A 26,161-nucleotide genomic window follows, 5' to 3' on the forward strand; every position below is an offset into this window, starting at 1 on the left:
AACACATTTTGTGTTTTACCTCAAAGCCACCATGGCAGCTTACCTAGCTAGTAACCTTCAGATTGAGAGCGTGAACTTGGTCCTTCTAAATTAAAATCCCCAACTCTTCCCATTGCACCAGACTGAAATAATTTTTCTACTATATAAACACTTGCACCCAGCCCAAATTATGTAAGACCTTGGTTTGCAGGCAATGGTATTAACCATGCCCCACCTGCCATGGAGAGCTCAAAGGTCACCCATTCCATATATGGTGTTGATGCCTTTCAATCCCCTGGGCAGCAGACATGGAAGAAGAACTCATCATTCAACCCAAGAGTGGACAATATTTGAACTGAACAAAAAACGGTGTACAAGTACTGCAATCTCCACGCACATGAAAAGTCACGCACATGGTCTAAAATAAAACGTTCTGACATCATGCTGTGGGAAAGACATCTGAGATGAAGTAAAACTACCATTCCAGTTTTGTGGTGGAAACATATACGTACATATATTTTAAAGAAAAAACATGCTTCCAAGTATATTTTCCAGAAATGCAAAGCTAACGCACATTTTTGCAAATAGTTACAAAGTGTGCCGAAAGACAAGTAGATTTGAGTCAACATGTTTCTTAGACAGTAAAGTTTCTTTACCCCTTTCCATTTTCTTACATTAGCTGTGGCCAACATGTTCTCAGGATCAATTAGGGTACGCAAGAGCCCCATTAACTGAACAGCGCCCCCAAGCTCGGGGTCAGTGTCACAGATCATTTGCTCAATGACTACGTTTATGAGGAGAATGTCCTGAAACAAACAGAGACAAATTAGACACACTTTCAGAAATTTAACAAAGGTAAATAGTATTTTTTTCCTTTTGCGGGGGAAGGGTAATAATAGGAATCTATGACAGTTTTTGATTTTGGCTACCATCTCTCAGGGTACCAATTACTGAGCTTTGTGTAATTTCCCACCTTTATTGATGAGGATGTTTATTTCCTCTTGATTAAAAAAAGGAACTCATGGAGAGTTCACTTGTGATGTATATTTTTAGGCTCCACCTTATTTTTGTAATTTTTAGTTGTTTTAAACATAATATTATGTAATATTGCATTTCAATATTAACATTGTGTTCTGATTGTTGTAGCCTGTCCTGGAGCCTTAAATTGAAGAAAGGGTAATAAATTGTAATAAAATAAAATTATAATATGGTGGTTCTTAGGTATTTTTTCACACATATGAAGTCATTTTTATTGCTATGTAGCCTATTGAACATTTTAACCGTTTGATATGTTTCTGCTATGCAGTGTTTTTGGAGACTGTGTGTTAAAGACAACAGATTTTCACAATGAACCCTTTGCAAATTTAAGTTAATAGGCAGGGTTAATTGCCTAGTGGCCATTTGCTACCTCAGATATCTATTGCCTTCAGGGACTGCCACACTATTTTTGCTCAACAATTCACACACGTTTGCTTACAAGTGGTTTCTTCCAGCAGCACGTGTACAAGAAGACAGTGAGGAGATGGGAAAGAAACCTAATTATGGAGGCCCAATATGACCTGCCTAGATTCTGATACACCAAAAGCTTTCAAACTACCTGGTGACTCTTCTAGAGCTTCCATAAGAGAGCTTTATAAAAGTTAAGTGTAAGAGTACCAGGACCCACCTTCTCTAGCCGCTGCCTCTGTTATGAGATTTGTAGCCAGATTACTACTTCTGATTACACTGGGCAACAATTTTTTACTTTTTGAATGTTGTCTAGATTTCTACAACTGATTTAGGGTATTTTTGCACTGCTGAATCAGGAAATGGCATCCGTTTCTCTCCATCAGGTCAGGTTTGCTGTAAACTGAATGGTGGGCATTGATAAAGGTAAGTACACGTAAATTGCATGTTGCTTCACCATTTTTCAAACTTCAGGGCTTGAACTTCCATTTCTTGGAACTCCTGGAATGCTCAGCGGCAGGGAGGTCTCTCTTCAGAGTCCAACAGTAGTCAGCCATCATGACTGCGTCCCAGCGACCCTGATACCTGGTCTCTTTCATGTCCTGATGGAATCTCTCCCCCTGCTTGTCACTCATTGAAGCCAGGTTCTCAGGAAACCGGTCCATATGTGAAAATAGGTGGTGCATCTTGACGCTCATGTTGTAGCCCAGGTTTCTGAAAGCAGTCAGCATGTTGTTGACAAGTTCTGTGTAGTTTCTGGCCTTATTGTTGCCAAGAAAGTTCTTCACTACCAGAACAAATGCCTTCCACGCTTCCAGTTCCACTTCGTTCATTGAGTTTCCAAACTCTGGATCTCTGATGAGCTGACGGATCTGAGGACCGTCAAAGATGCCAGCTTTCAACTTCTCCATGGTCAATCCTGGAAAAGCCTGGCACAAGTAAGTGAAGCAGTCACCATCCTTGTCCAGAGCCTTGGTGAACTGCTTGATTAAGCCGAGCTTAATGTGAAGCGGTGGGAAGAGTATTCTGTCTCTGTCCACCAGAGGGTCGTTGATGACGTTCCTTTTTTTGCAAGGCACCAATTCCTCCTGCACAGGCCAGTCCTTCTTCGTGTAATGCTGAGCAAGGTCCCTACTATCCCACATGCACAGAAAACATGGGTACTTGGTGAAGCCAGACTGTTGTCCCAACAAAAAGTTCACCATCTTCAGGTCAACACAAATAAACCACTTATGCTGACCATAACCAATTTTCTTCAGCACATACTTCACCGCTTCATAGTTCCCCTTCAGTGTACTCGAGTGAGCCAGGGGTATAGAGGCAAACTGGTTGCCGTTGTGTAGCAGAACACATTTCAGTGATCGCTTGCTGCTGTCAGTGAACAGTCTCCAATCTTTGGGTTCGTACTGTGGCACTCCAAGCTTGAGCAGAAGCTGCGCAATATCTGCACAGTACACCAAGTCCTTCTCTTCCGAGAAAAAACGGAGGTACTCTTGATGCCTGTTGCGGAAGAAGCTGATGCGAGCACTGTCAGAGAGGAGGTTTTTTTCCTTCAGTCTGGATGCCAACAGTTCGGCAGAGTCCTTTGACAAGCTGAGGTCGCGAACTAGATCATTCAACTCCTTTTGGGAAAATGGATGTGGAGCATCATCTTCAAGAACCACTTCTTCTTCTTCATGCCCTTCAACACTGGAGGCATCTTCATCACTAATGTCAGGAAGTTCTCCGAAGATAGGCACTGGAATTTCATCACAATGAGCTACAGGACGACGTGCTGATCGAAGATCAGGATACTTCGTGGGGCGGCTGCCCCATTAACTTAGTTTTGATCCCCCAACTTTATGCTTTGCCACACCAATTTATGGAAGATTTCGTGGTTTTATGACTTCAAACTGATCCCTTTTTGACATCATCACCCAGAACTATCGGACCTGAATACTTCTTGTCATTAAAATAATAATTTCCAATCAAAAGAATTATACAACATGGCATTTTACCCCCACCAACTTGTTCTAAAATGCTCCACACAAGTGTACATGTGAACAAAAACGTAAAAAAGCGACATGTGGCCATAGCTCAAAAACTTGACCTGATTGAGCAAAACCAATGTGATGTTTGGATTCAGCGCATCAGATTCATCCTAAATCAACTGAAAAAACGCAGACAACAAATTTGTTGTTGACCAGTGTTATTATTTGAGTTTTGTGGTTGCTCACAATTTAGAGAGAGAGAAACGTTCAAACTCCAAAGCAGAGTATCCACCCCCAGATACAAACTCTGGGTGTGTAATTAAAAAATAAATAAATCTGGGACACCTATGAGACAAAAGATGACAAGGAGTAACACTGCCTTGCCATGAGCAACTAACAGTGGAGTAGTAAATTGGAACCCAGTGGCCCAGGACTGATGCAACTCTTGTTGGAGAACACTCTTTCAGAGCGAACCTGTGTTTGCTAAATGAATCAAACATGTCAGGTGTAACAGGTCAGGAAGTTCTAATGTCAGCCCAAATTATAGTTCAGAATACAGTGGTACCTTGTGTTACGGACGGGATCCGTTCCGGAGGCCCGTCCGTAACATGAAATGCCCGCAACTTGAAGCGCTGGATCTACGCAGTGCGATTTGCTGCTTCTGCACATGCGCAAAGCACAATTTAGTGCTTCTGTGCATGCGCGAGCAGCAAAACCCGGAAGTAACCCATTCCGGTACTTCAGGGTTGCCGCGGGACGTAATGCGAAAAGACGCAACATGAAGCGGATGCAACACGAGGTATGACTATACAAGTCTGTGATCTTAGACTGGGTGTGTGTGTGTGTGAAATACTGAAGAACACTACATTTTTTACTTAATAAAAGGAACATAGTGGCAGGACTGGCCATTGCCAGCTGTATCATATAAGCATACTGCATCTTTCTTACATCGTCACTCTGCTGGGCTTCCTGCATTACAAATTCCCGCACCATGGATGGACTGAATTCTACCAGGTAAGAAAATATATCTGTAGCAGCAGATCTAACTTGCAGATCGTCCATGCCCTGAAATGAAAATCATATTAACAGTGAAAAAGAGGTATTATGGAGTTCGTAATGCTATACAAAGCTATTACAATACAGTAAAACTCCGACTTCAAATATACAAGAGGATGGTAATTCTGTTTCTACAAGCCATGGGGTACAAAAGCTTTCTTTATCATCCTCAAGAGTCTATGGCTGTGAATCGAAGGGTGTAGATTTGGACATTTTGCTTACAAAAAAAAAAGAAGAAAAAAAGAAGTCCAACTTTGTTGCCTTGAAATTCAGGTAGTTAAACTATATGCAGGATTAGTGGCTATTTGTGAAGATGATGTGCTGATCCAGAGTTCCTGTGAGTGGATCTTTGCTCAAAGGACACTCCCACCAGAAAAAGGGGTGTGTGTGATTTTTCTGGAATCTTCCTTCCCCCTGCAGCCTCCAGAGAAATTGCTCCAGAGGGTTGGAGAACTCTCTGGAACAGCATAGCAGGTGTCACCAGGGTTTATAAGGAAAAACTGTAAAAACCACCTCTGCAAGGTCCTCTGCTGGATCTTCCACAAATGGAAGAGCCCTTCTGTTGGTTGAAGAGAAAGTCTGAGTGCAACCCAAGGTGATTTAAAGCAGTGTCCCCCAACCTTGGGCCTCCAGCTGTTTTTGGACTACAATTCCCATCATCCTTGACCACTGGTCTTGCTAGCGAGGGGTGATGGGAGTTGTAGTCCAAAAACAGCTGGAGGCCCAAGGTTGAGGAACACTGATTTAAAGGATACAAATTTGAAAAAACCCTTTTCCCTCTGTCTGTTGGATACCTAAACATGGCCACTGAATCTTAGCGCTCTGTTTTTTATACACACGTATTTGTCACTTCAGTGATCACTGTATATTTAAATAATTCAGTAATCATTTAAATATCTATGAACTGTATCTTTCTCAAAAGCTCTACATACATCAGAGACTAGTATTAGAATCAGCCAACCTATGAACAATTTGAAAGAGTGCAATAGCTCAAAAATGTAAAGACAAATGAACGAGACACCTCAAAGCTTGCCCATACTTTACCATTCAACTCACCATTACTATTTCAAGAGCAGGAAGAATTCCTAACTTTGCCAACGTTTTGAAAAACGTGTCTCTGTTCTGGGGCTGCAATGTCTGCGAAAATGCACAAAACTCCTTGAAGAAGTTAACCTGCAGGAGGTGAAAGAAACATTTCAATACAGAAAGTGCCAGTACACAGCCAATAAGTAAACATTTATACAGTTTCAGATATTAACAGAATCTGAGTTTTAACTCAACACGAAGAACACATATTTCAAGCAAAAGAGGCAGCAGCATTAGTACACTATTTCCCAAAGTAAAAGCATCCAAACTGGACTTACCAGTTCACGCCTTTTGTCATCATCAGTAGCTTCGTCAGTTAATTGTGCAAAAACTTCAGACAAAAACTTTTCATCTTCCTGTACAATACAGCAATTTTTACATAGTTATGACACAAAGTTCTCTATTTTATAGCTGCAATGCGAAATCAGGTTTTGTACTGTTGCAAGTTACTCTCTTATTTCATGTACCACTAAACTAATGCGTCCACCTGTGCTATACTGCCTATGTTTTCACAGCTAGGAAGGCAGACTTCACAGATTTACAAGTCATTTTTTTCCTCCAGAGAGTCCCACTGCAGTAAGCAGTATTATGTATGAACAGCATTGTTTCAATTTACCAAAGACAAGTCTATCAGTCATAATGGTCAACTTGTGCCCAATCAGTATAGGAACCTAGCTTAAGATTCTTTTAAGTATCCATACAATGAATTCAAAATGCAGATGCCTATAGTTAGTAAGAAGAAATTGATGAATGAATGAAAGCAGACTTTTCCCGTCCCTGATAAACCTCTGCATCTCCTTCTCCATCCAGCTTCTTCAGGGGGAAGAGGATTCCTCCTCTCACTCAGGTCTCTTTCCTCCCTCCAAGCTTCTTTGGGAAACAAGGGAGGGAAGTAAAGCCAATGAGACAAATTACACCCACATTATTGCCCACCCCTATAACTAGGTGTATGATCTGAATGTACGAGGCTTCAATCCAATCTGTATAACATCCAACTAAGGTGCAAAAAAGTGCCCCAGGAGCCCTACACATTTATATCTGCCCTGTGGATTGTCTGAGGTATCAAAGTGACACTGCTAATCAACAGAACTATCCAGCCAGTGTTTTTGCTCCAACAAGAAATTTAGGACTGAGTTTTTACAATTTCTTAAGCCTTGCAAGTTTAGAAGTCAGTTGCAGACTCAACAGTGATGATGCTAGACTCATTCTCAATTGGTGTATCTGACCTAAAAAATGTAAAACAAAACAAAGAGTCGTATTATTTTAACCCTCTTGATAGTTTTCTAGCATTAAGTGCTGCATGTGTTGAGCTTGACTGTGAAAAGATTATATAAAAGATTTAGTGAACTAGGAGAAGGAAGTGGCAGGCACAGTGCAATGCAGGGGCAATCCAAGCCTTTAAATTAAGGAGCTAAAAACATGTCATTAAAAAAACACAACACAGTACAGATTAATGCCCCCCCCCCCAATTCTCTCCTAATAATCTGGGAAGACACAGTAACAAGACAGATATATTAGTGTTTACAAGTTTCCACCCATCTGGAAATGCTTCAACTGCACATAAGTCAATGTAACTTTGCTAAGCCAAAACACAGATGTTACACACTTTTAGAACTGGAGGTGGGTGGGTAACACATAAATAGGTCATAGCCATTTTTTGCTTCCCACTGTCCTATTCCCAAAATGGCCCACCATCTCATTAAAGTCTTCTCTGACACTGGAGTTTGCATGCTATTTTTAGATATAGTCCACCTCTTAGAAATGCATCATTATATGAAACTGTCATAATGCACACAAAAAATCAGGACCCATAAGCTAGTGAGCTGCTTCTTATGCAACCCTCCTCAACCAAAGGTTAATGACTGTGTCACAAACTGTCATGCTCATGACATATATGGGGACATATCCCTACATCAAATTGTCTCCTTCCCTTGGATATTTGGATACACAAGAGTCCAATGATCAAAGCTTACGAAGTACTGAATATCACTTTTACTTTAGGTAAAAAAGGTAGAAGTATGTCAGTAATTAATTAGGCATATAGTTATTTCTTCATTTGTGTAATGCATGGCTGCAGGGGCATTACTATAGAAAAAGGAACTGTACTGGACAGTCTCAAATATTAACTAGTCATTTCTCTGCAAGTTACAGCTTAAGTGTTTCTATTTGCTAAGTCTTTATAAGGACCCTGAAAGGAAATATGAAAAACACTAGTTAATAAGGATTGCAGTACTGTCTATGGCAAGCAAAACATCTCCCTACTCAGGACATGATCTGAGTTTCGTCTGTATTTGCTTGCCCCCAGAAAGTAGGGGGAAGTTTTGAGGTTATGAGGACAACCTCCAAAATGGCTAACGGGCATAAGTGAAGATCCAAAAAGTCACACAAACTACACATACCGGTGTGTGTGCCTGTTTTTCAATCACGGCGTAAGAGAAATCACTGAAGCAGCTTTCAAGGTGTTTGCAACAAGGCATGGTTATATATATATATGCCACGGTTGAAATATTCCTATTCAAACAAGAAAGTTAAAAATAATCCCATGGGCATGCATAAAGCCTTGGGCTGTCTTCTGAAGTAGCTCTTTGGACCTCAGTTATGAAGTAATTAAGATGCTACTCATGCTTATTATACAGGTCCCTTCTACCTACTACTGCTCATAACACTACCAATCAGAAGAGTCGTCCAACATCTATTCATTTGGAATGCTTAGAGCTATGCAGGCAGCAAGAAACCTCAAAAAGTACACCAATTTCATGTTGCCACAGCAGCAGCAGCCAAGGACCAAAATAAAAGAAACTGTTTCCAAAACACAGTTGTTGGCAAGTATTGAAAATATCTCCTCCATGTGTTCTGCTTTTGGAAGACAAGAGGGAGGCGGAAAGGGGGAAATACCAAGAAGTTGTATTGTTTATGACGTATTAGCAATTTAGGTGTTTATCCTACTCAATATCAAAGTACTCAAGTTACAGAATATTTGAAATCAAGCTTGAAGCATCAAGAACAACGTAAATCTATTTAAAATCTTAGAAAAATCCCACCCATTAAAATCCCCATCCATTATCAGTTTGGCCTCCACCCATAAAAAGCCAACTCAAATAAAGGGCTTACGCCTGAGCAAAGGAAGAACTTCTACAGTTGTAAAACCGAGCAAGGGCCAATCTACATGGACTTCCATTACAAGCAATAGTGTGTTATTCAATGTAGTGCTAAGGCAAATATTTTGCCAGCCCAATAATTTCTTCTTGCACAACAGAATGCTGCCCCTCTCTTCCATACCCCAAGCCCCCTAAATCTATTGCGGGAGTTCCCTCAACCCCCTGAAGCAGATCTGGGGTCAGTGCAGGTTGTGAGTGGGTGGGGAGTCCCACTGCAGAAGCAGAATTTCTTTTGCTTGTGCAATTTTTTTAGTTGACTATAGCTCAGAGTCTTGAGCAGGGTTTCCCAAACTTTGGTCTCCAGCTGTTTTTGGAGTACCTTGCAGCTCGCCAGACAGAACAAATCCCCCTCTTCTCCCCCTGTGCACTGTTCCAGAGGTTCTCCCAACTGCCCCAGAGCCAACTGGGGGGTATGGGGGATGTGCAGTGGAAGGGGAAGGGGAAGATCCACTGTGCAAGTGGACGTCCTTGCATGGGGCGTCTGCTGCCGGGGCTCATTAGCTGAATCCCACTCAGCGTCTCTAAACTAGGTCAAATGTTTTTAGGAGGAGGCATGCAGCACTGCACTATCTCATGAAGACAGTAACACTCACTATCTAGGTGCAGAAATACATCTTGATCTGACTATTGTTTATGTCTGCAATATATGAACTACCCCTCTAATGCTGAACTGCCTTGCATAAACTCTTTAAACCACACATTTTGAGTGACTGAAGTATTGTCTTTAAAAAGGGCATTTCCACTCTGTTCCACAGCTTTTTTAAAGTGTTCCCTAACATTTTATCATCTGAAAAACTGAAAGCTTTCCTCAACGTCTTATAATCAAAGGTTTAAAAGATTTATCAGGGTACAGTATATCTTGTTGCACTCTAGGCTTGCGTTGCTGTTAGGTTATGCCCAACAGTGGGCATGAGTTCAACCACCTTGCTATCAACAAAAAATGACAATGACCCAAGTAATCATTTAGCGAAGATTTAGCCAACTTCTGTCTTTTCACTGGACAGGGTGAACTTGAAGATGAATTGAACCCAAGCAATTGCCTATGGATGACACACTGCAGGTGGTATGGCAGCCAATAAAACATTGCAACACATTATTTTAAGAACCACATCACATTATTTAAATCTACATTTGTTCTGGCCGTATCTTCCAAAAGTCTGTGAACTACCATATGCTGCCACTTAAGGGCTTAAGAGCAAAATGACAAGGTTTACAGCCTCCGAAGAGCTGGAATTCACTTGTTTTCATTTGGCTCCCACAATCTGACATATAGAAACTGCAAACTAAGACTATGTAGGAAGACAAGGTTCTATATTCTTAAATGCTGGCATGTGAAACATTTTCTTCAATACATTATTTGTACTACAAAATTAGGAGTACCTAAAAATGAACTCGGAGCTCTCAAACAATAGTTCTGGCAGCTAGGGGGTTAAACAGAGGATTTGTCAGACATTCCCCGTTTGTCAGACCATTTAACTCTATTTTTAAGCTATTATGCAAAAAGATTTCCTAAATCTAGGGGACTTATAACAGCAAATTCTAAATAAGATTATGCCAACAACAAAAAATGTTAACTAGAAGGAGGATTGCTTTTTTATTCATGGGGAAGAGACTACAGAACAGATCAGTGGGAAAGCCCATTATTTTCATGCAGCAGGTCCTGGGCTCAGTCATTAGTATCTTCAATTAAGGTAGGTGGTGATACAAATATCTCTATGTGAAATGCTGGAGTTTCTTCCAATCACAATAGACAAGACTGTGCTAGGTGGACCTAAGACAGCTTCCTACGTCCCCTACAGTCAAACCCTTGGTTTAGCTCTTTTTAAAAAGTTTCTTGGGATGAACAAGGTTATGCTCAGGAGATTCTTAATTTGTTTCGTGCGTATTTTTAAAATATTTTCTGTTAGAGGATTCACAGAAACAAAAAACATTAATCATAAGCCAGCCAAGAGAAATTATCGAGTTTGTTTTCGATTTAGCTTCAGAACCTTATGATTGTTGCATAATTTTATAGAGAGCTGAAACATTTACAGAATTAAAAAGCTGTGCCTTTCTCATGCAGCCTGTATAAAACTTTAATCAAATAATGTTACAATTCGAATATTACAGTTTGTAAGTGTAAGAAGGCTAATGATAGCATTTGTGAGAGTTGCTATTTATACTGCATTTCGTTTTTAATACAACACACAACACAGCTGCTTATAAGCAGGAAAAAACCTGTTAACCATCTGCCACGAATAAGGCCACTGCTGAAAGGCACCTACCTCTCACATAACAGAATGAGCTGAACGTAATGTATCTGCTTTAGAAGGAATGCACTGTGCTTATGAAGAAGACTGTGAAATACACAACTGAGACATTACAGCAAAGAACAAAGCTAGCCAAGGGGGGTGAGGAGGAAGCACCAGAACTACTAAATTAGGTTTAAAAGCATGTACCACAAACAGCACTGAATTAAAGGCATGCTACGGTTAACCTCACATTTGTATGTCAAATCTCCAAAATGCAAGCCTTCCAAACATCTATTTCACTTACCTGCAGCATACTGACAATCTCGACTTTGTTAAAGAAAATGAAAGATGTGAGAGTAGAAAGAAAATTTTCTTCAAAAACTGATGGTGTTGGCAAGATGATGTCCTGGATGTACTGTACCCTGTAAGTCTGATGAATCTTTTGCCTAAGTTCAGAGTCTGTTATGGGTATGACCTCTTTAAACTTTGCTGTTTTGGTCAAGAATTCTCTGTGCCTTTTTGGCTGAGCTACTGCAGGGTCATACTCAAGGCATCCCACAACATCCATAATGCACTCGTCTGAAAACATCACCTCAAAAAGAGTTGCTTTATTGAGGAACAAAATTCCTCGGATAATTTCATACAAATGATGTAAGCCTTCAGTATTTTCTAGGTTTTCACAAAGCTGGAAAAGCTGCAATAATTTTTTAATGTAGCCTTCATTTTCCAAAGCCAAAGCTAGTTTTTCTCTCCGGATGGGCGACGAGAGAACTGAGGTAACTAGGTCTGCAATCTCTTCGAGTTTGTTAAGTTCACAAGTAGGGAGATCAATCAAATGACTTGTTTCTGGCATTTCCTCAAAGCGCTCTTCTTCAGATTCATCAATGAGATCCTGTGTGACTTCCACTGAAGGGTCCTTACCTTGAACCTAAAAATGGAAACATGAACAATTGCTGACTCATTCTGAAACATACTGGTGACTGTCGGAGGCAGAGAAGAGGAAACAAATAATTTGGTCAAATCACATAACATTAATAGGCTTCTGCAAACTGACCAGGAATGAAATGGGGCTCTTGGGCTGCGCAAACTCAGGCTCTGTTCCTGCGGCAGATGCTGATAGTGCGAAAAGGGGAAAGAACTTTCTTGTGGCCCACCAGAGCTGTGCATATGAGCAACTGTTCTGAACATGACTCATTGGCAAAGGATCAACAGTTCTATTCACATCCCAACCCAGTAGATGTCATACAGGAGAGTCACATGCAGTCTATGGTGGCTGTAATTCCAGGCACAGGAGTACTCTGCTAGGAGACAAGGCAGCCCAAGTAGTTGGTTTAAAGCTCAGTCCTAGGAATTGGATGAAACTTACACATTATAGTCCTATACAGATGCATATAAAGCATTTTACAGAACATGTAGACACACAGCAGCATGTTTTCAGTTACATGTTATTTCACACACATGTACATGACATGGAGCTTAGAATTACTGTTTCTCCGAAGTATGAACTTGTAGCACTGCAGGCACATTTGCTGTCGTGTAAAATGCCAAGGAAGCCTAAAATATTACTATAAAAAGGGGCAATTGAAAAACACCCATGAAAGGAGCAAGCAGGTGAAACTGTAAAATAAGCCTGTGCCGATGCCATGAAGTTCTAACACTGTACTATGAAATTCTATGACTGTGTTACATGTAAGCAATAATAACATAACATGTTCAAAGTGGGATTTGTAAATAATATGATTGGAATAAAAATGGGGTAAGTTTTAAAAAGATTAACCTTACCTGGCAAATTTTCTCCCAGATTTCATCACAGCCAGCTTTTTCTTGAAAACTCAGGGCTAAATCATAATTCTCTGCTTCTGACCAAACAATCAAAGTATCCTATTTCAAAACGAAAGACTATACTGATTATTTCATTCCATACAAGTACAACAGTGGCATACAATTAGGTTGATATATCCAACAAAACAACTTGGTGAAACAGGATACTGGGGTTTTTTATTTAAAAAATGCTACCTTTTTAGAACTGCTCTTCATATGCCCTTTCACAATTTCCTATTAGGAAATTTTAATTAGAAATATTAACCCTCCAGTTTAAAGAAACAATAATATTTACAACTGATTTTATATTATACAGGCAGGATTATTTTTACAATATAATTTACCATATAAATTGCCAATGATCTACAATGAATGCAGTTGAATACTCTTCGGTTATGCATGTCTGGATAAAAGGCAAAGAGGCTAGCTATGTATTTAAGAACATCTTTGATTCAATCCCTAGCATCACCAGATACAGCTGAGACACTCCCTGCTTGAAACCCTGGAAAGCCACTGCCAATCATTGTAGACAATACCAAGCTAGACAGACCAATGGCCTGACTGATATTCCCATCAGAGGCATGTTCCTATGTTCCTATCAAAGGCATGCACAGAACCTAATAAAATTCACCCAGGAAGTATAATGATTTATCTTAATTGTTACAATATTCTTAGTCTTTTAGAAAGAGAACAGCAATAGGTAGGGAACTGCAATGTCCTGAAATGGGGGGGGGGAGGAAATCTCTGACATTATGAGTATTTGTGATGATCCAGATAGAATTTTGCATTTCTTTGTTTATAGAAAATTATATTATACTGTGAAGCCTTCAGCATTAAGACATACACAACACTAGCAATGAAGATCTAGTTGATCAGAGAAAATGGGGTCACCTCACCTCTCTTGATTTTGCTCTCTCAGAGATACAAGTTCTCAAGCAGGCAGAGACCATTGTTTATCATGTTCATGAGGATACAACAGGAGTTGAAAAGCTTGCATGATATACCACTTAACTAGCTCCTGAGACACAACTCTTATTTTCAACACATACAGCTGATGTATTTAGGATCAGAAAGCCATATTGTAAAGGGACAGAACCACCCTCTCACTGAAGCAGCGTTAATTCAAAGTCATTCAAAGATAGATTTCGATTTTTACGGAGAGATTTGCAAGTTAATTATTATCTTGCCATTTTTCGTTCACAGGATCAGGATAGGTCAGGAAAGCTATGAAGAAAAACCCCTTTCCTAAAAAACATTTTAAAATTAGTGGGAAATGTTTAATTTTTATAACTTTTAAAGTGTACAAAAGCATGCCTAGCATACATTAAAAGACTGCTATTAAACAACCTTAAAGAAACGAGTACCAACTTTGAACCACATTTTTGAGAATGAAGTCTGCCCACTTGTACACATAAAGATAATTTGTGCAACGGGACTTCTTGTTCTAATTCTGTCTTCTCCAGCCCCCCCAAAATCTGCTGTGGAGGGTCCCCCAACCAATGTAATTTAATCAAAACAAAAGACAAATGAAACTTAGTTAACAATATTGTTGCTTTTATTATTTCAGGCATTTTTGAAATGCAAACCCATGGCCAATATTAAAGTAATTTCTGTTAATGCTTGAACTGGCAACCCAGCTATGCTTCTATGAAGATGTTTATATAATCATCTATGATGATGCATCAAATCCCATCTTTGGGATTTTGGATCCTTTCTCAAAATACATAAAACAATGAAATACCACCAATATTTCCCAAATGCTTCTTTTGGCGGGGTGGGTATTAAATTGGCTTCCTGTCTCCTGAATCAGACCTGTTTCTGCTAGTTGAAAACCTTCGGAGGCAACTTGGATACAACACTAATATTGCAACTGCATTGCTTAAAACAGCCTCATATATACAGTACTGCCATAAGAGCCAGGACAGAGTGAAAAAGGAGAGGCTCTTTACTACAGTAAAAATAAACTATATGTATACTACTAAATTCTTCTTGTTCTTGGAACTAAAATGTACGCAAGAGTTTCTATATATACGTAGAATGATTGAAAAGGATAACAAGTGGCTGCAACCTGTGTATTTTTGAATTTGTCTTCAAGCCTTGCTAAACCTATTTATAGACAAGATTTACTTATTTCAGCCCTGATCCTTCATTCTATTCCATGCAAAACAGTTCCTGTGCCAGCAGAGTTCTAATGAAGTCAAGTGAAATTTTCCAAAGGGACAGAAGTCAGGTCACCTTCTGTGGATCCAACTATAAAACAGAAACCTACAATTGTCTTCAGTGACACAAGCCTCACTGCTAGGCATATAAAATTTTTCCTACACAGTTCCTTTCCAAAATCCTCATATTTCATATCTCAACACTCAGTGCTGAACCTCTTGTAGCTTCCTGAAGATCCAAAGAAACTGTTACATTTTCTGAAATTCTGCACCAGCCAGTTTGAACCTTTCCCCTAACCTTATTTATTGAGGGACAGATCCAGCCATGGTAGCAGTGCCCTAAATGAATCATAGAATCATAGAGTTGGAAGAGACCACAAGGGCCATCGAGTCCAACCCCCTGCCAAGCAGGAACATCTGCCTATCACGTCAGGCCACGTTCTCAAAAATATTTATCACTCATATTCTTTGTGACATTCTTACAGACGAGTCATTGTGAAAGGGTTTTTTTTGTTTTAACATCATACTAATTTAAAATACACTTTTTATCCATGAACTCTTTGTTCTCTAGAAATTTACTGATGGAATAAGGCTCTTAGTCACCATGTGTAGGTTACTCTGTAAACCAAAGGGAAGTCTACTATGGGATTACACACACACACACACACACACACACACTATATATACACACACATACATAGTAAATAATATTACTATTAATAATAACAATAATAGAATTAGGAATCACTTTTATGGCTGGGTTCAGACAATATTTCTTGGCGTCATGAAACATGGGCTGTGAAGCTGGGGATAAGTATCAAAACTGAGCACTTTGCCTTCGTCTCATGCGATGGCTTCAGTGCTTCATTCTTGCTTTGCATTAAACTTGAAGTTCCTAATACATCTCAGTTGGAAAACTCTTGTGTAAAGTCAGGTAGCTAACCAAAATAATAAGACAGGATGCAATCATAGTTTTATGAAGATGGGGAAGATTATCCAAAACTGTTCTATGGCTGTAACTTTAATCAGTAAGCATTTGCAAGGAATTAAACTCAAGAGTAAACGTATCTGGGATATCCCCTCCTGCCCCCCAAATTAATATACTAAACTTAATTTGCAATATGGGGGAAATAGTGCAATACTTATAACAGACTAAGTACTCCTTAATCATTCCAACCCTAGAATGGTCAAAGAAACATGTAATCTAGCTTTTAAAGTCCCGTCCCCCCCAGGTTCCTTCCTTTCTGTCATAGAATGCACTCGCAATTAAGTAGTGTGCCAACTCTGTGCAAACAAGAGATTTCTGTACAATGGCAACACAGTAGATACTTATAGGAAAAAGCTAGCACATGCCTGCTGTTTTTGATATGCAGTGTTTGGATTTATCTTCGATTCCAACAAAAGCGAACCTGAAAAAAGAAGAATTACAGTTAGGAACCTATGTAAAATGAGTTTTACAGAAATCAGTAATCTATGTTTCAGAGCACCACCCTCCAGTCTAACAGTTTCATACAAGCAATGATGAAAGACAGCAGAGATAAACACAAAATCAAAATACACATCTGCAAGTCCATTCTAATACCTTGAGAGGCAACTAAAAGCAAATACAACTACGCCATATAATTTTTCTTACTCATGAAATAATGTATTCTTATCTTCTTGAGGTGGTGGACATATATTCTGTTCAATCTTACTCGACTAGGAGTGATCGCCAAAGAAGAAGATGATATTCTGTTGCGGTATATTCATAACACTAAACTCTTTAACCCTAAACTTTGTATTATGTGTGTGTCTAAGCAGTCATGTATCGTGGCAACCGCTCGAGTAATCTTTTCCAGCCCTCACAAGGTTTATTTAGCACATTAACACCTGTTCGTTAGCAACGTTGCCAATACATTTTCTAAAAACAGCTTTCCCGATCTTTAAAGAAAAAGAACCTATTACAACAAGAGTTTAAATCTTTGCTACAAATATATTGCAACAAGGAAACTTTTTTAAAAGAGGCCTTCACACCAAAACATACATACATATATGTATGTATATTATAAAGATTCCATCCTAAGGGGCAATGTTAAGGTAGTGCTTTGGATAGTTATAACCCAGTTCTCAATACACTTCGAAATAAACATGTCAAATTCATAGCTACTAACTAGTAACTGAGCTTTTAGAAAAGCTCACTTTTAGAAAAGTTGAAGTATTAGCACAAAAAAACTTTTGAGACTATGTTCCATATTATTTAGACATCTGTCAGAGTAATGGGCTTGGTAGCCTTAAAAGAGGCAGGAATTGAGAGAAGAGAGATAGGTCTCCTTCCCCATCGTAGGCACTAGTTTCTCCTAAGCAAGTGTTTAGGGTTTTTTCCTGTAAAACTGTCAGATGAACAAGGACCTGAAGAAGACTGTTCAACGAAATAAATTTCGTTATCAAGTATGAAGTGCCTTTGAATGGGTCATCCCATTGGGATAAGCTTTTGAGCCAAGCTTTCTAGAACTGCAAGGAATTTCACGTCTGGACAAGAAGATGGAAGTGAAAGACTAGTGGTATTTGGAAGAGTAACTCTGATACCACTGCAGACCTGTAAACAGCCATGGCCTGGTCATCTACTAGTAAGTATCACCTGAACGAAGGTGACTAAGTAGGGAAACTGCCTCACCTCCCCCCCCCCTTAACCTTTCAGCCCCTTTCTTCTTATGACAGAAAACAACTAATGTTTAACCTATGGGGGGGATGGGATTACTAATGACTTCTGCAACCTTATGGGGAGGGTACTAAAGAGAGGGGGGAGAGAAAAGAAGAGAGCTGTGATCTGTAAAGGAGGGCAGGCTGCAAGAGACAAGAACTGAGGGAAGAGAGTGGCTAGAATCACAGATCTGTGGAGTTGGCAAAGGGACCCCAAGGGTCATCTAGCCCAACCCGCCTGCAATTATTGCAACTATTGATATTGTTGCAGGCAGGTAATCAGCAGCGCCTGTCAGCCTTTATTTTCCCCCCTTAATATTTTGTGGGGTGGGGAAGAGAGAACAAAAACACGAATAACTTGCTCCCGAGACTTCAAGTGAGAGGGAAGGAGGATTGTGTTGTGAGAGACAAGAGGTGCTCCGAGGCACCCTTTCAGGGAGCCATCTGCCCCCTAAGCTATCAGCCTTAGGACGAAGTGGGGGAGGGGGCTCCTTAGGGTCCCGATGGGAAACCAGGAGGGGGGCCCTCTCGGGGCCTGAGGACCACCTCGCCGCCTCCCCCCCCCTGCCGCTCTCCATTGTCCCAGGCAGCCCAGCCTCCGCCTCGCCCCATTATCCCTGCCCCTCCTCACCGTCCGACTCGGCCCGCACCAGCAGCGACATCCCCTTGAGCCGCTCCACGTAGGTGGACGAGACGTGCCCGGTGCCCCTGTCGTCCCATTGCCGCTCTTCGTTGAGTGTGTAGACCTTCACCCGCCGCCGGGTGTCCGACATGGTGCGCGGCCCGGCCCGGCCGGACTGCGAGGGGCTGAGGAAGGGGCGGCAGAGGGAAGGGAGGGGAAGGAGAAGAGGGCGCCGCCGCCGCTCAGGAGCCCTTTAACTCGCCGCTTCTCATGGCGCCCGGGCCTGCCGCCTCTGCCTCCGCCTCCGAGTCCCCCCCCCCTCAGCGTCACCAGGCGAGCAGCAGCAACTACCACCGCGGCGCGGCCGCCATCTTGTAATCCGACTCCTGTCCCGTCCCTGCCTTTCTCTTCCTCTCAGAGCCGGGGAGGGAGGGGGGAGGAGCGGGGCGGAAGGCCTGCACGGGCTCCACTAGCAGGGGCTACGGCGGCCGAGAAGCGAAGGAAAGTGAACGCAAGCGGGCGCACGCCTTCGAGCTCGCGTAGTTTGGAAGGGAAGGGCTGAGGAGGAGTTGATGTGATGGGGAGGGGAGGAGGTTGCGCCTGCGCGGTTGCGCCTGCTCCTGCTGAGCGCGGGAAGGCGGCGTTCCTTCGCCTCTCTCGACCTCTCTGGCAGTTGACGGCACATAGACTCATGGAAAAAAACGTGCAGAGAGACGCATGTGGCGAGAGTCTGAGGCCCGCGCAGATTAAAAAAAACAAAAACACGTCCACAGCCCTTCCCAGGAATTAAAATTAAATTATAATTAAATTTAGTTAATTATAATTAATTAACACATGCACCCATATTTGAATACAGGAACAAACAATCTGAAGAAGCATGCATGCACAGGAAAGCTTATACCCAGAACAAACTTAGTTGGTCTCTATGGTGCTACTGGACAATTTTTAATTTTTTAAATTTCTACTGTGTCAGACCAACAAGGCTACCTACCTGAAACAATCAGTTAAGTTTCCCCCCACACAACCACCATTCCAACTACGTCCAGGTGTTTCTTATCTTGTGTTTTTATGAGCCACCCTGAGATGTGCGGACGAAGGGTGGCATACAAATTTAACAAAGATAAATAATAACAAAATAATACATTGATTTCATAGCTGCTGGTTTGAAAAGCAGTCATGCCATTGGTTCACGCATGTTCTTTGTTGCAAATGAGACGAAAGTGGGCTGCGTTTTCTAAAAGCTTTGAAGGTTCTTGCGCCTGCCTTCTTTTTTGTACCTTTTCCGTACCATTTTCCCATTTAAATGTTATTTGAAATGTATTAAAGAAGGGATGCAGGCATGGGCGGGTATCGCCTCCGAGGTGAAAGCACTTCCCTCAGTTATCACGGATATATGAATATCATTTATTTTTGTAGCCAAAGCCGATAACAACAGCAAATACATTAAACAGAATAAAATACACCACAAGGTAAAAAATAATAATTTTAAATTAAAACCAGGCATTCTGTCAGATGACAAAATTTTCTCCTTAAAATTGCTGCTCCAAAGGCCAAAACAGGCCACTTTTTCAGAGGTGTGGGGGACGCTGTCCCCTAATAAAAAGTTAAATCAGATGCTTAATCAATCTATCAACTGGAATGTTTAAATCTTTGAATGCGGCTGCTGTTAAATCTTCCTAAATTGCGCAAACCAGTAAGTAGTGCGTAAGGCTTCAGGTCTATTGCCTCCACATGGGCAAACACTCACTTCATGTGCCGTTTTCTCAAAGCTCAAGATTATAAACAAAAAAACCTCCTTAAACTCAACAACGTTGCAAAAGAGAGTAGCTGGCTTTTCAACTATATCAATTGAACATGCCCAAGCACCAGCGCTTTTGACCTGAAGGAATTGGTGACAAAATTTGCAAAGGAAAAGGCCACAAAGCGAGACTTAAATTTTAACATCACAATTAGCAAGGTTGTGCGCCAAAACATTTTATTTTGCATTTGAGGAAGGTAATCAAGGGTTGCAGCATTACTACTTATTGCAATTTAAGTTAAATTCAGCGGTTTCAAGTTTTTCGCTTTTCGTTTTCCTACAAGACACCCGCTTTTGAAATTCGAAGTTAGCGGTCAGGCTTGGGGGTTGTAAGTCGCTAGCCTTGCCTAGGGCACCGGCACTAGTTCCAGAGAACTATGGCACAGTGGGGACACACAGATACACAAAACAACAACAACAATTAGCATAGTGTGTAGACTGGAACTGCAAAGCCATAAAGGCATTTATCCATTTGACATTAGTGGTGCTGGTTACATAGTGAGGGTGAGGAGTTTGCATGGGGAGTTGGACATACCAAGGGGCTCCAGTATTGGGGTGCGGCAGGAAAAGGGTCTGGCTAGTATGGTGGAGTGGTTAGAGCATGGCCTTTGACGGGTGGGTCACAGCCTAATCCAAGATGATCTGCAACAAGAGCACTACCACCATGCTAGTCTACTCACTATTTAACACAAACGTACGATAAATGATGGGGAAGTAGATTCCCCAAATGCATGTTTGGGCTAAAACTGGGTCTGAAAAGATTGAAGGTTAGAGTGTCAGGCTACAACCTGGGAGGTCAAGGGTTCAAATCCTCCCCCCTCCACTCAGCCATGAAGCTCACGATACCTCTGTTCTGATACAACATTCACAAAAACACGAACAATCTCTTTAAAATAACAAACATCTGGCTGTTGTCAATATCTATTGTGTCCCTGTGAGGACATGAGTTCTAGTTATTCAGGCTTTACATGGCCGGCACCTACAAACTCCAGCCCCCTGGCAGTGGCTAATACCTGCCCTGGGACCTCTTTTTTATTTTTATTTTTTGGATGACTTAAACATTTGGAAAAGACATTATCTAACTGTACAATCTATAACCTTGTAACACTTATGGAACCTTCCTTTTCCCGCTTTTATTCATAAAGCTATTTCAATCTGCTGTATACAGTTGTGTTTTATGATATGCTAAGCAGTATAATCGATTAGGATACTATTTCCTAATTCATGCTAGTTGCTTATTTCCCTTTAAAACTGGGTCTAAATCCTGGGCTGAAAATGAACTCAATAAATGATGGAATGCAGGAGATTTCAATCTGTGTAAGAACTGCTGAGCTCCTGTGTGTCTTTTCCAAAGAGTATATAAGCTGAAGACTCTCCAATATGTTTTGCACACCAAGCGGTGGCCTAGTTCGCTTCTGTGATTGGAGCAGTCTTGACCGTAACAGAACACTTATTCCCCCCCCAAAAATCTGTAAATTAAAATTACTGAGTTGGCTAGAGACTCAGAGTCATAACAATATTTCCAAATCAATTGACAATAAATTCACCAAAGTCAGTCTCACTTTCTCCCATTGAAACTACAATTACTACTGAACTTCAAACAAAACATTAAGAGTTGTGGGAACTCTAACCCAGTCCTCATAATATCTGTTTTACAAAAGCCTAAAACTGTGAAGTTACAGACCACTAAGAACACTGTAGATAAGAAAACACTACTTGGATAGCAGTATTGGAGTTCTTTTCCCCTGGAACGATTAATGTACAAAATGATGTCACCTTCATTAAAGGATAGTCCATAACTCTTCATACTATGCCGGGTGTTAGACTAATTATATACTAAACAATTCAGAAGTTAATTCCACCTCAGCACCTTTATTGTTCCCCAAGGTGCTTACAACTAAGTTCCAGGACGAAGGACGTGTCTCAATGGTTAAAACTGGAGCAGCTAATGGTTATGCAGAGACCAACAAACCAGTCACTGTTGTTTAGACTCGGGGCTTGTTGTGACATGTATTTGCATAACTAATTATGCAAATAAAATGTGAGATCACCTTAACCTTAGGCTTCAAGAACAAGCTGCAACAGGGAGAGTTGTCCTACAACACTTATGAAAGACACACTCATTGGGGGAAGCCTCTGGCTGCTGAGAATACCCTCTGCATGACCTTGCCAGCTAAACGCAATGCACAGACGCAACAACCAAGAGGTGCTTCTCAGGGCAGTCAAGGGTTTATAGCGCTAGGGAATCATAGTCTTGATGGCACAATAAACTCGTACAGGCTGCACTCCGAGTAAGTCCCACAGAACACAGTGGGATTTACTTCCTAGTGTACACACAAACACAGAGGGGGGGGGATAACAGCCTTGATCAAACAGCAGAAAAACAATATTCCATCCATATTTGTTTTATTCATCATTAAACATATTTTTAGTCCCTTCTCTATTGCAAGAGCTCAGGTTTGGTCACAATACCATTACAAATCTCATCAGGAGGCCCGTTCCATGTGACGTAGGAATGGCACCATTTAGTTTGATGGCACCTACTCTTTGGGACACCCTCCCATCACACACCTTTGCTCTGGGCCCCACTGCTGCTGCTTGCAGGCTTCCCCATGGCTCCCGAGTACAGGATTAGATGAGGCTTTGGTCTGATCAAGCCAGGCTCTCCTTAATGGTCAACACTGGGCTAAATGAAGAGGCTAAATAGACTTCTCTGGCAGCAGCAAACAAAAGATGCTTCACAGTAATTCCCTCTAGAATTTGCTCTCTGTCTGTGCCTGGATGTATTTGATAGGGAAAAGTCTACCTTTGGTCCCCACCCTGCGTTCAGTTCTCACTTGTGGCTACTAGAAGCCACACCCTGGGAATGGCTTTGACTAGCCGGATAAACCAGGGGAGAGTAGTTGATGTGTCTCAAAACCTCAGTGAGATAGGGGCTCACCTAGACAGCATCTTAAAAAGCAGAGACATCACCTCGCCAACAAAGGTCCGTATAGTTAAAGCTATGGTTTTCCCAGTAGTGATGTATGGAAGTGAGAGCTGGACCATAAAGAAGGCTGATCGCTGAAGAATTGATGCTTTTGAATTAGGGTGTTGGAGGAGACTCTTGAGAGTCCCATGGACTGCAAGAAGATCAAACCTCTTCATTCTGAAGGAAATCAGCCCTGAGTGCTCACTGGAAGGACAGATCCTGAAGCTGAGGCTCCAATACTTTGGCCACCTCATGAGAAGAGAAGACTCCCTGGAAAAGACCCTGATGTTGGGAAAGATGGAGGGCACAAGGAGAAGGGGACGACAGAGGATGAGATGGCTGGACAGTGTTCTCGAAGCTACCAGCATGAGTTTGAGCAAACTGTGGGAGGCAGTGGAAGACAGAAGTGCCTGGCGTGCTCTGGTCCAGGGGGTCACGAAGAGTCGGACACGACTAAACAACAACAGCAGCATGTGAAAACATGCTCTCGTGGATAAGACCAAGAGTGTGTCCAATGGTCAAGGAGGCAGTTTCTGCACGCTTGCCGTAGTGGGGAGTGAGGGGCAGATGGGGCTCATCAACCTGGGAAGGCAGCTCACCTAGGAGAAGGAAAACTCAGATCCTAAACCTCCGCTGCCTTGCAGGATATCTTCAGGAGAAAAAAAGGCTGAGGACTAAACCCTACACAAATCCGGAGTGGAGATCTGAAACAGCTGGAAGGCGCCTTGTATACCTCCTTCGAGCAGCTCCTGCAGCCAAGCTGGTGCCAAATTGATTGCTCTCCTTTCCTTTGGACTATTATCCATGAGGCTGAGAGCGGGGTCTTGTCATCTGGGCCGCCTTGTGCCCCAGGGAGGTCACAGCACTGCTGTTAATGCAATAGCATTACTTCAACCCCAGAGGCACACTCCATTGTCTCTCAAGACAGACGGATGCCAACAGGTGCAATCTCAGTATGGTTTTAACACTGGAGAGCACCCAATATTTCTTCTAGCTGTTGGTTCATTTTGACATTTAGGTTATCGCTTCTACTGGGAAGTGCAGCTCCCAATATGCAACAATAATTTCAAAGTACAACACACTTGGGAGCTTAGCATTTTATGAAAATAGCATGGTAAATCCATACATATTGCAAGGTTTCTTTCTGGTTAAAGAGAGTTTTGTTTTGCTCATCCTATGTTGTTCTTCACACTTACATCTCCCCCCAGGAAGGTAGACTGTCACATTCACAATGTGCATCCCTGTACGTACAATTAGTGTGTCTTTTTTATTCTGAGGCCAAGAGGAGAAGGATGTTCTGCCTACTTTTCCCCTTGTGCTATTGTACACAACGGCAGGCTCACCATTTCTAATATAATACCACAAGAGATTTGCAGCAATGCTTCCAGAGCTTCAATAAATGTATCAGATTTGCATTTTAAGGCATCCATTTCAGTTTTCATCTTGTTTTTCCTGAACAGACGTTGGCAGCCCACAGGCCACCCTCTCTCCACTAGTCTTTACACATCCCAAAGGTTGTTCCTGCCTAACTACCTGTATCTTTCAACCGGTAGCTTGAGGACCTGATTCCAGTGTGAAATATATGAATGTTACACATTCAGCATGACCAAAAGACAAAAAAGCCACACTGTCTTTGATGAGCTCTCCTGAAAATGTCTTTTAAAAAATGTTCATAATGGGATCAGCCTGCCATTTTTCAAAGTCGCACTAAATTTGCCAGACTGCTCTTGTTCAGTTATAAATACGCATTTGCTAAAATGTTCGCCTGCAAAGTTGTTTTGCGCAGTTTGCTCCATTTTATAGCAGTCAGTCCTATCGTCACTAGTTTCTAATGGGAAAGATGCGCATAAAATTGTATTGAAAGGGTTTCAAAGCAAAGCCTACCGCAGAGTTAAATAGATTACGGAGGTCATTTTCTGTTATGCGAGAGAATGAGCTGTTTGGATTTTTTAAAGACATTCTTGCAAGCCGAACAATATACAGAAGACAGCTGAGTGTGTGCACATACATATGTATCTTCAACACACCTCTTGAGCAACAAAAGGTGTTAAGTAATAGGCAGTTTTCTTTTCTTATTGTCTGGAAACAGTCCAGCTACTTGGAAGTGTTGTTTCAAGTTTTACATAATTTATAGAGGTGTTGCTATGGGCATGTTTTTCAAAAGGAAAAAAGTCTACGAGGGGAAAAGAAAAAGAATCAAACGACAGAAAATGAACTGATATCCACTGATCTTTATACAAAATTTAAAATATTTCTCTGTGTGGTATACAAACCTGCATGATAAGAACCTGTCATTTCACAACAATTTAGTCTCTTGTCAGAGGGTCACAGCATTGATAAGTCCAGAAAGATTTCTACACTTCTGAATAAAAGTTGCTACGATGTTGAACTAGCAGGCTCTGGAATGGCACCTCCCACGACTATATTGCTCTTGTCACCGAGTGTTTTAACCACTGTTGTAGCTGGAGACTGAAGAACTTTCCTCGAAAGCCTCATTCTGCCGTCAGTAGGATCACGCCCAAAATATTTCACCTGTTCATTGGGAAGAAATGGGATTGATAGTCTGTAAGGGGATTTGACACTTCAGTATAAAAGTTAAAACACCTTGTTTTTTTAAAACCCTATTTTTAACTATTTGCTTTTACAATATAGGCAGACAGTATTAATAATAACCCATAAGAGGTACTCAAGTGATTTTATAAATGGGACATCTTGGGTATGACTGAAACCCTCAATAGTGAAAAAGCTTCCCTTTATTTTCTACTAATAACATTTGAGGATTCCCTACTACCGCACTAAGCAATTTCATAAAACAGGGAATAACTTGTGCAGGAAGACTTTAGTGGGTGTACCATCTCAAGTGAATAAAGGCCTTGTGGCCTGGTCCCATTTTTTTTAATTTCGTTCACCCTGAGCTTTGAACCACATTACGAACCTTGGTTACAACCTTTGGTTTGTGTGGAAACAGCCTGCGTTCAGACAACACATTGAGCCAAACCATGGCTTGAAGAAAAACAACCAGGAGGAGCTAAGCAGCTAGAATCTCCAATCCAAGAGCCTACACCTTCGCTCATTCACACTGAGCCACACTTTGGTTGAGCATGATGTCCAAACCGAGCCTTTGTGAAGTACCGTAGATTCCGGTGTATTAGGTGACTGGGCGTATAAGACAACCCCCAACTTTT

General features: G+C 41.4%; 2 protein-coding genes across 5 annotated transcripts in view; both read right to left on the reverse strand.

The window, feature by feature from the left end:
* PPP4R3B (protein phosphatase 4 regulatory subunit 3B) overlaps positions 1 to 18,779 on the reverse strand; it is a 32,896-nt gene extending 14,117 nt beyond the window's left edge. The window contains exons 1-8 of one of the 2 annotated variants that reach the window (XM_083733258.1): positions 18,217 to 18,779; positions 16,260 to 16,315; positions 12,709 to 12,807; positions 11,231 to 11,854; positions 5,816 to 5,893; positions 5,508 to 5,624; positions 4,344 to 4,460; positions 654 to 785 (exon numbers count right to left, since the gene is read on the reverse strand). In XM_083733258.1, the coding sequence (XP_083589384.1) occupies positions 654 to 785; positions 4,344 to 4,460; positions 5,508 to 5,624; positions 5,816 to 5,893; positions 11,231 to 11,854; positions 12,709 to 12,807; positions 16,260 to 16,315; positions 18,217 to 18,358 (1,365 nt within the window). In that variant the 5' untranslated portion in view covers positions 18,359 to 18,779. Of the gene's footprint in view, positions 1 to 635; positions 786 to 4,343; positions 4,461 to 5,507; positions 5,625 to 5,815; positions 5,894 to 11,230; positions 11,855 to 12,708; positions 12,808 to 16,259; positions 16,316 to 18,216 lie in introns of both variants that reach the window. The other variant, XM_083733257.1, reaches the window with a different exon arrangement.
* Positions 18,780 to 24,058: 5,279 nt separating this feature from the next.
* PNPT1 (polyribonucleotide nucleotidyltransferase 1) overlaps positions 24,059 to 26,161 on the reverse strand; it is a 44,288-nt gene continuing 42,185 nt past the window's right edge. For 2 of the 3 annotated variants that reach the window (XM_083733299.1, XM_083733300.1), the window contains exon 28: positions 25,188 to 25,508. In XM_083733299.1, the coding sequence (XP_083589425.1) occupies positions 25,353 to 25,508 (156 nt within the window). In that variant the 3' untranslated portion in view covers positions 25,188 to 25,352. Of the gene's footprint in view, positions 25,150 to 25,187; positions 25,509 to 26,161 lie in introns of those variants that run through there. The other variant, XR_014562750.1, reaches the window with a different exon arrangement.

Source organism: Podarcis gaigeae (genome assembly GCF_964106915.1).
Source record: "Podarcis gaigeae genome assembly, chromosome: 3".
Taxonomy (NCBI): domain Eukaryota; kingdom Metazoa; phylum Chordata; class Lepidosauria; order Squamata; family Lacertidae; genus Podarcis; species Podarcis gaigeae.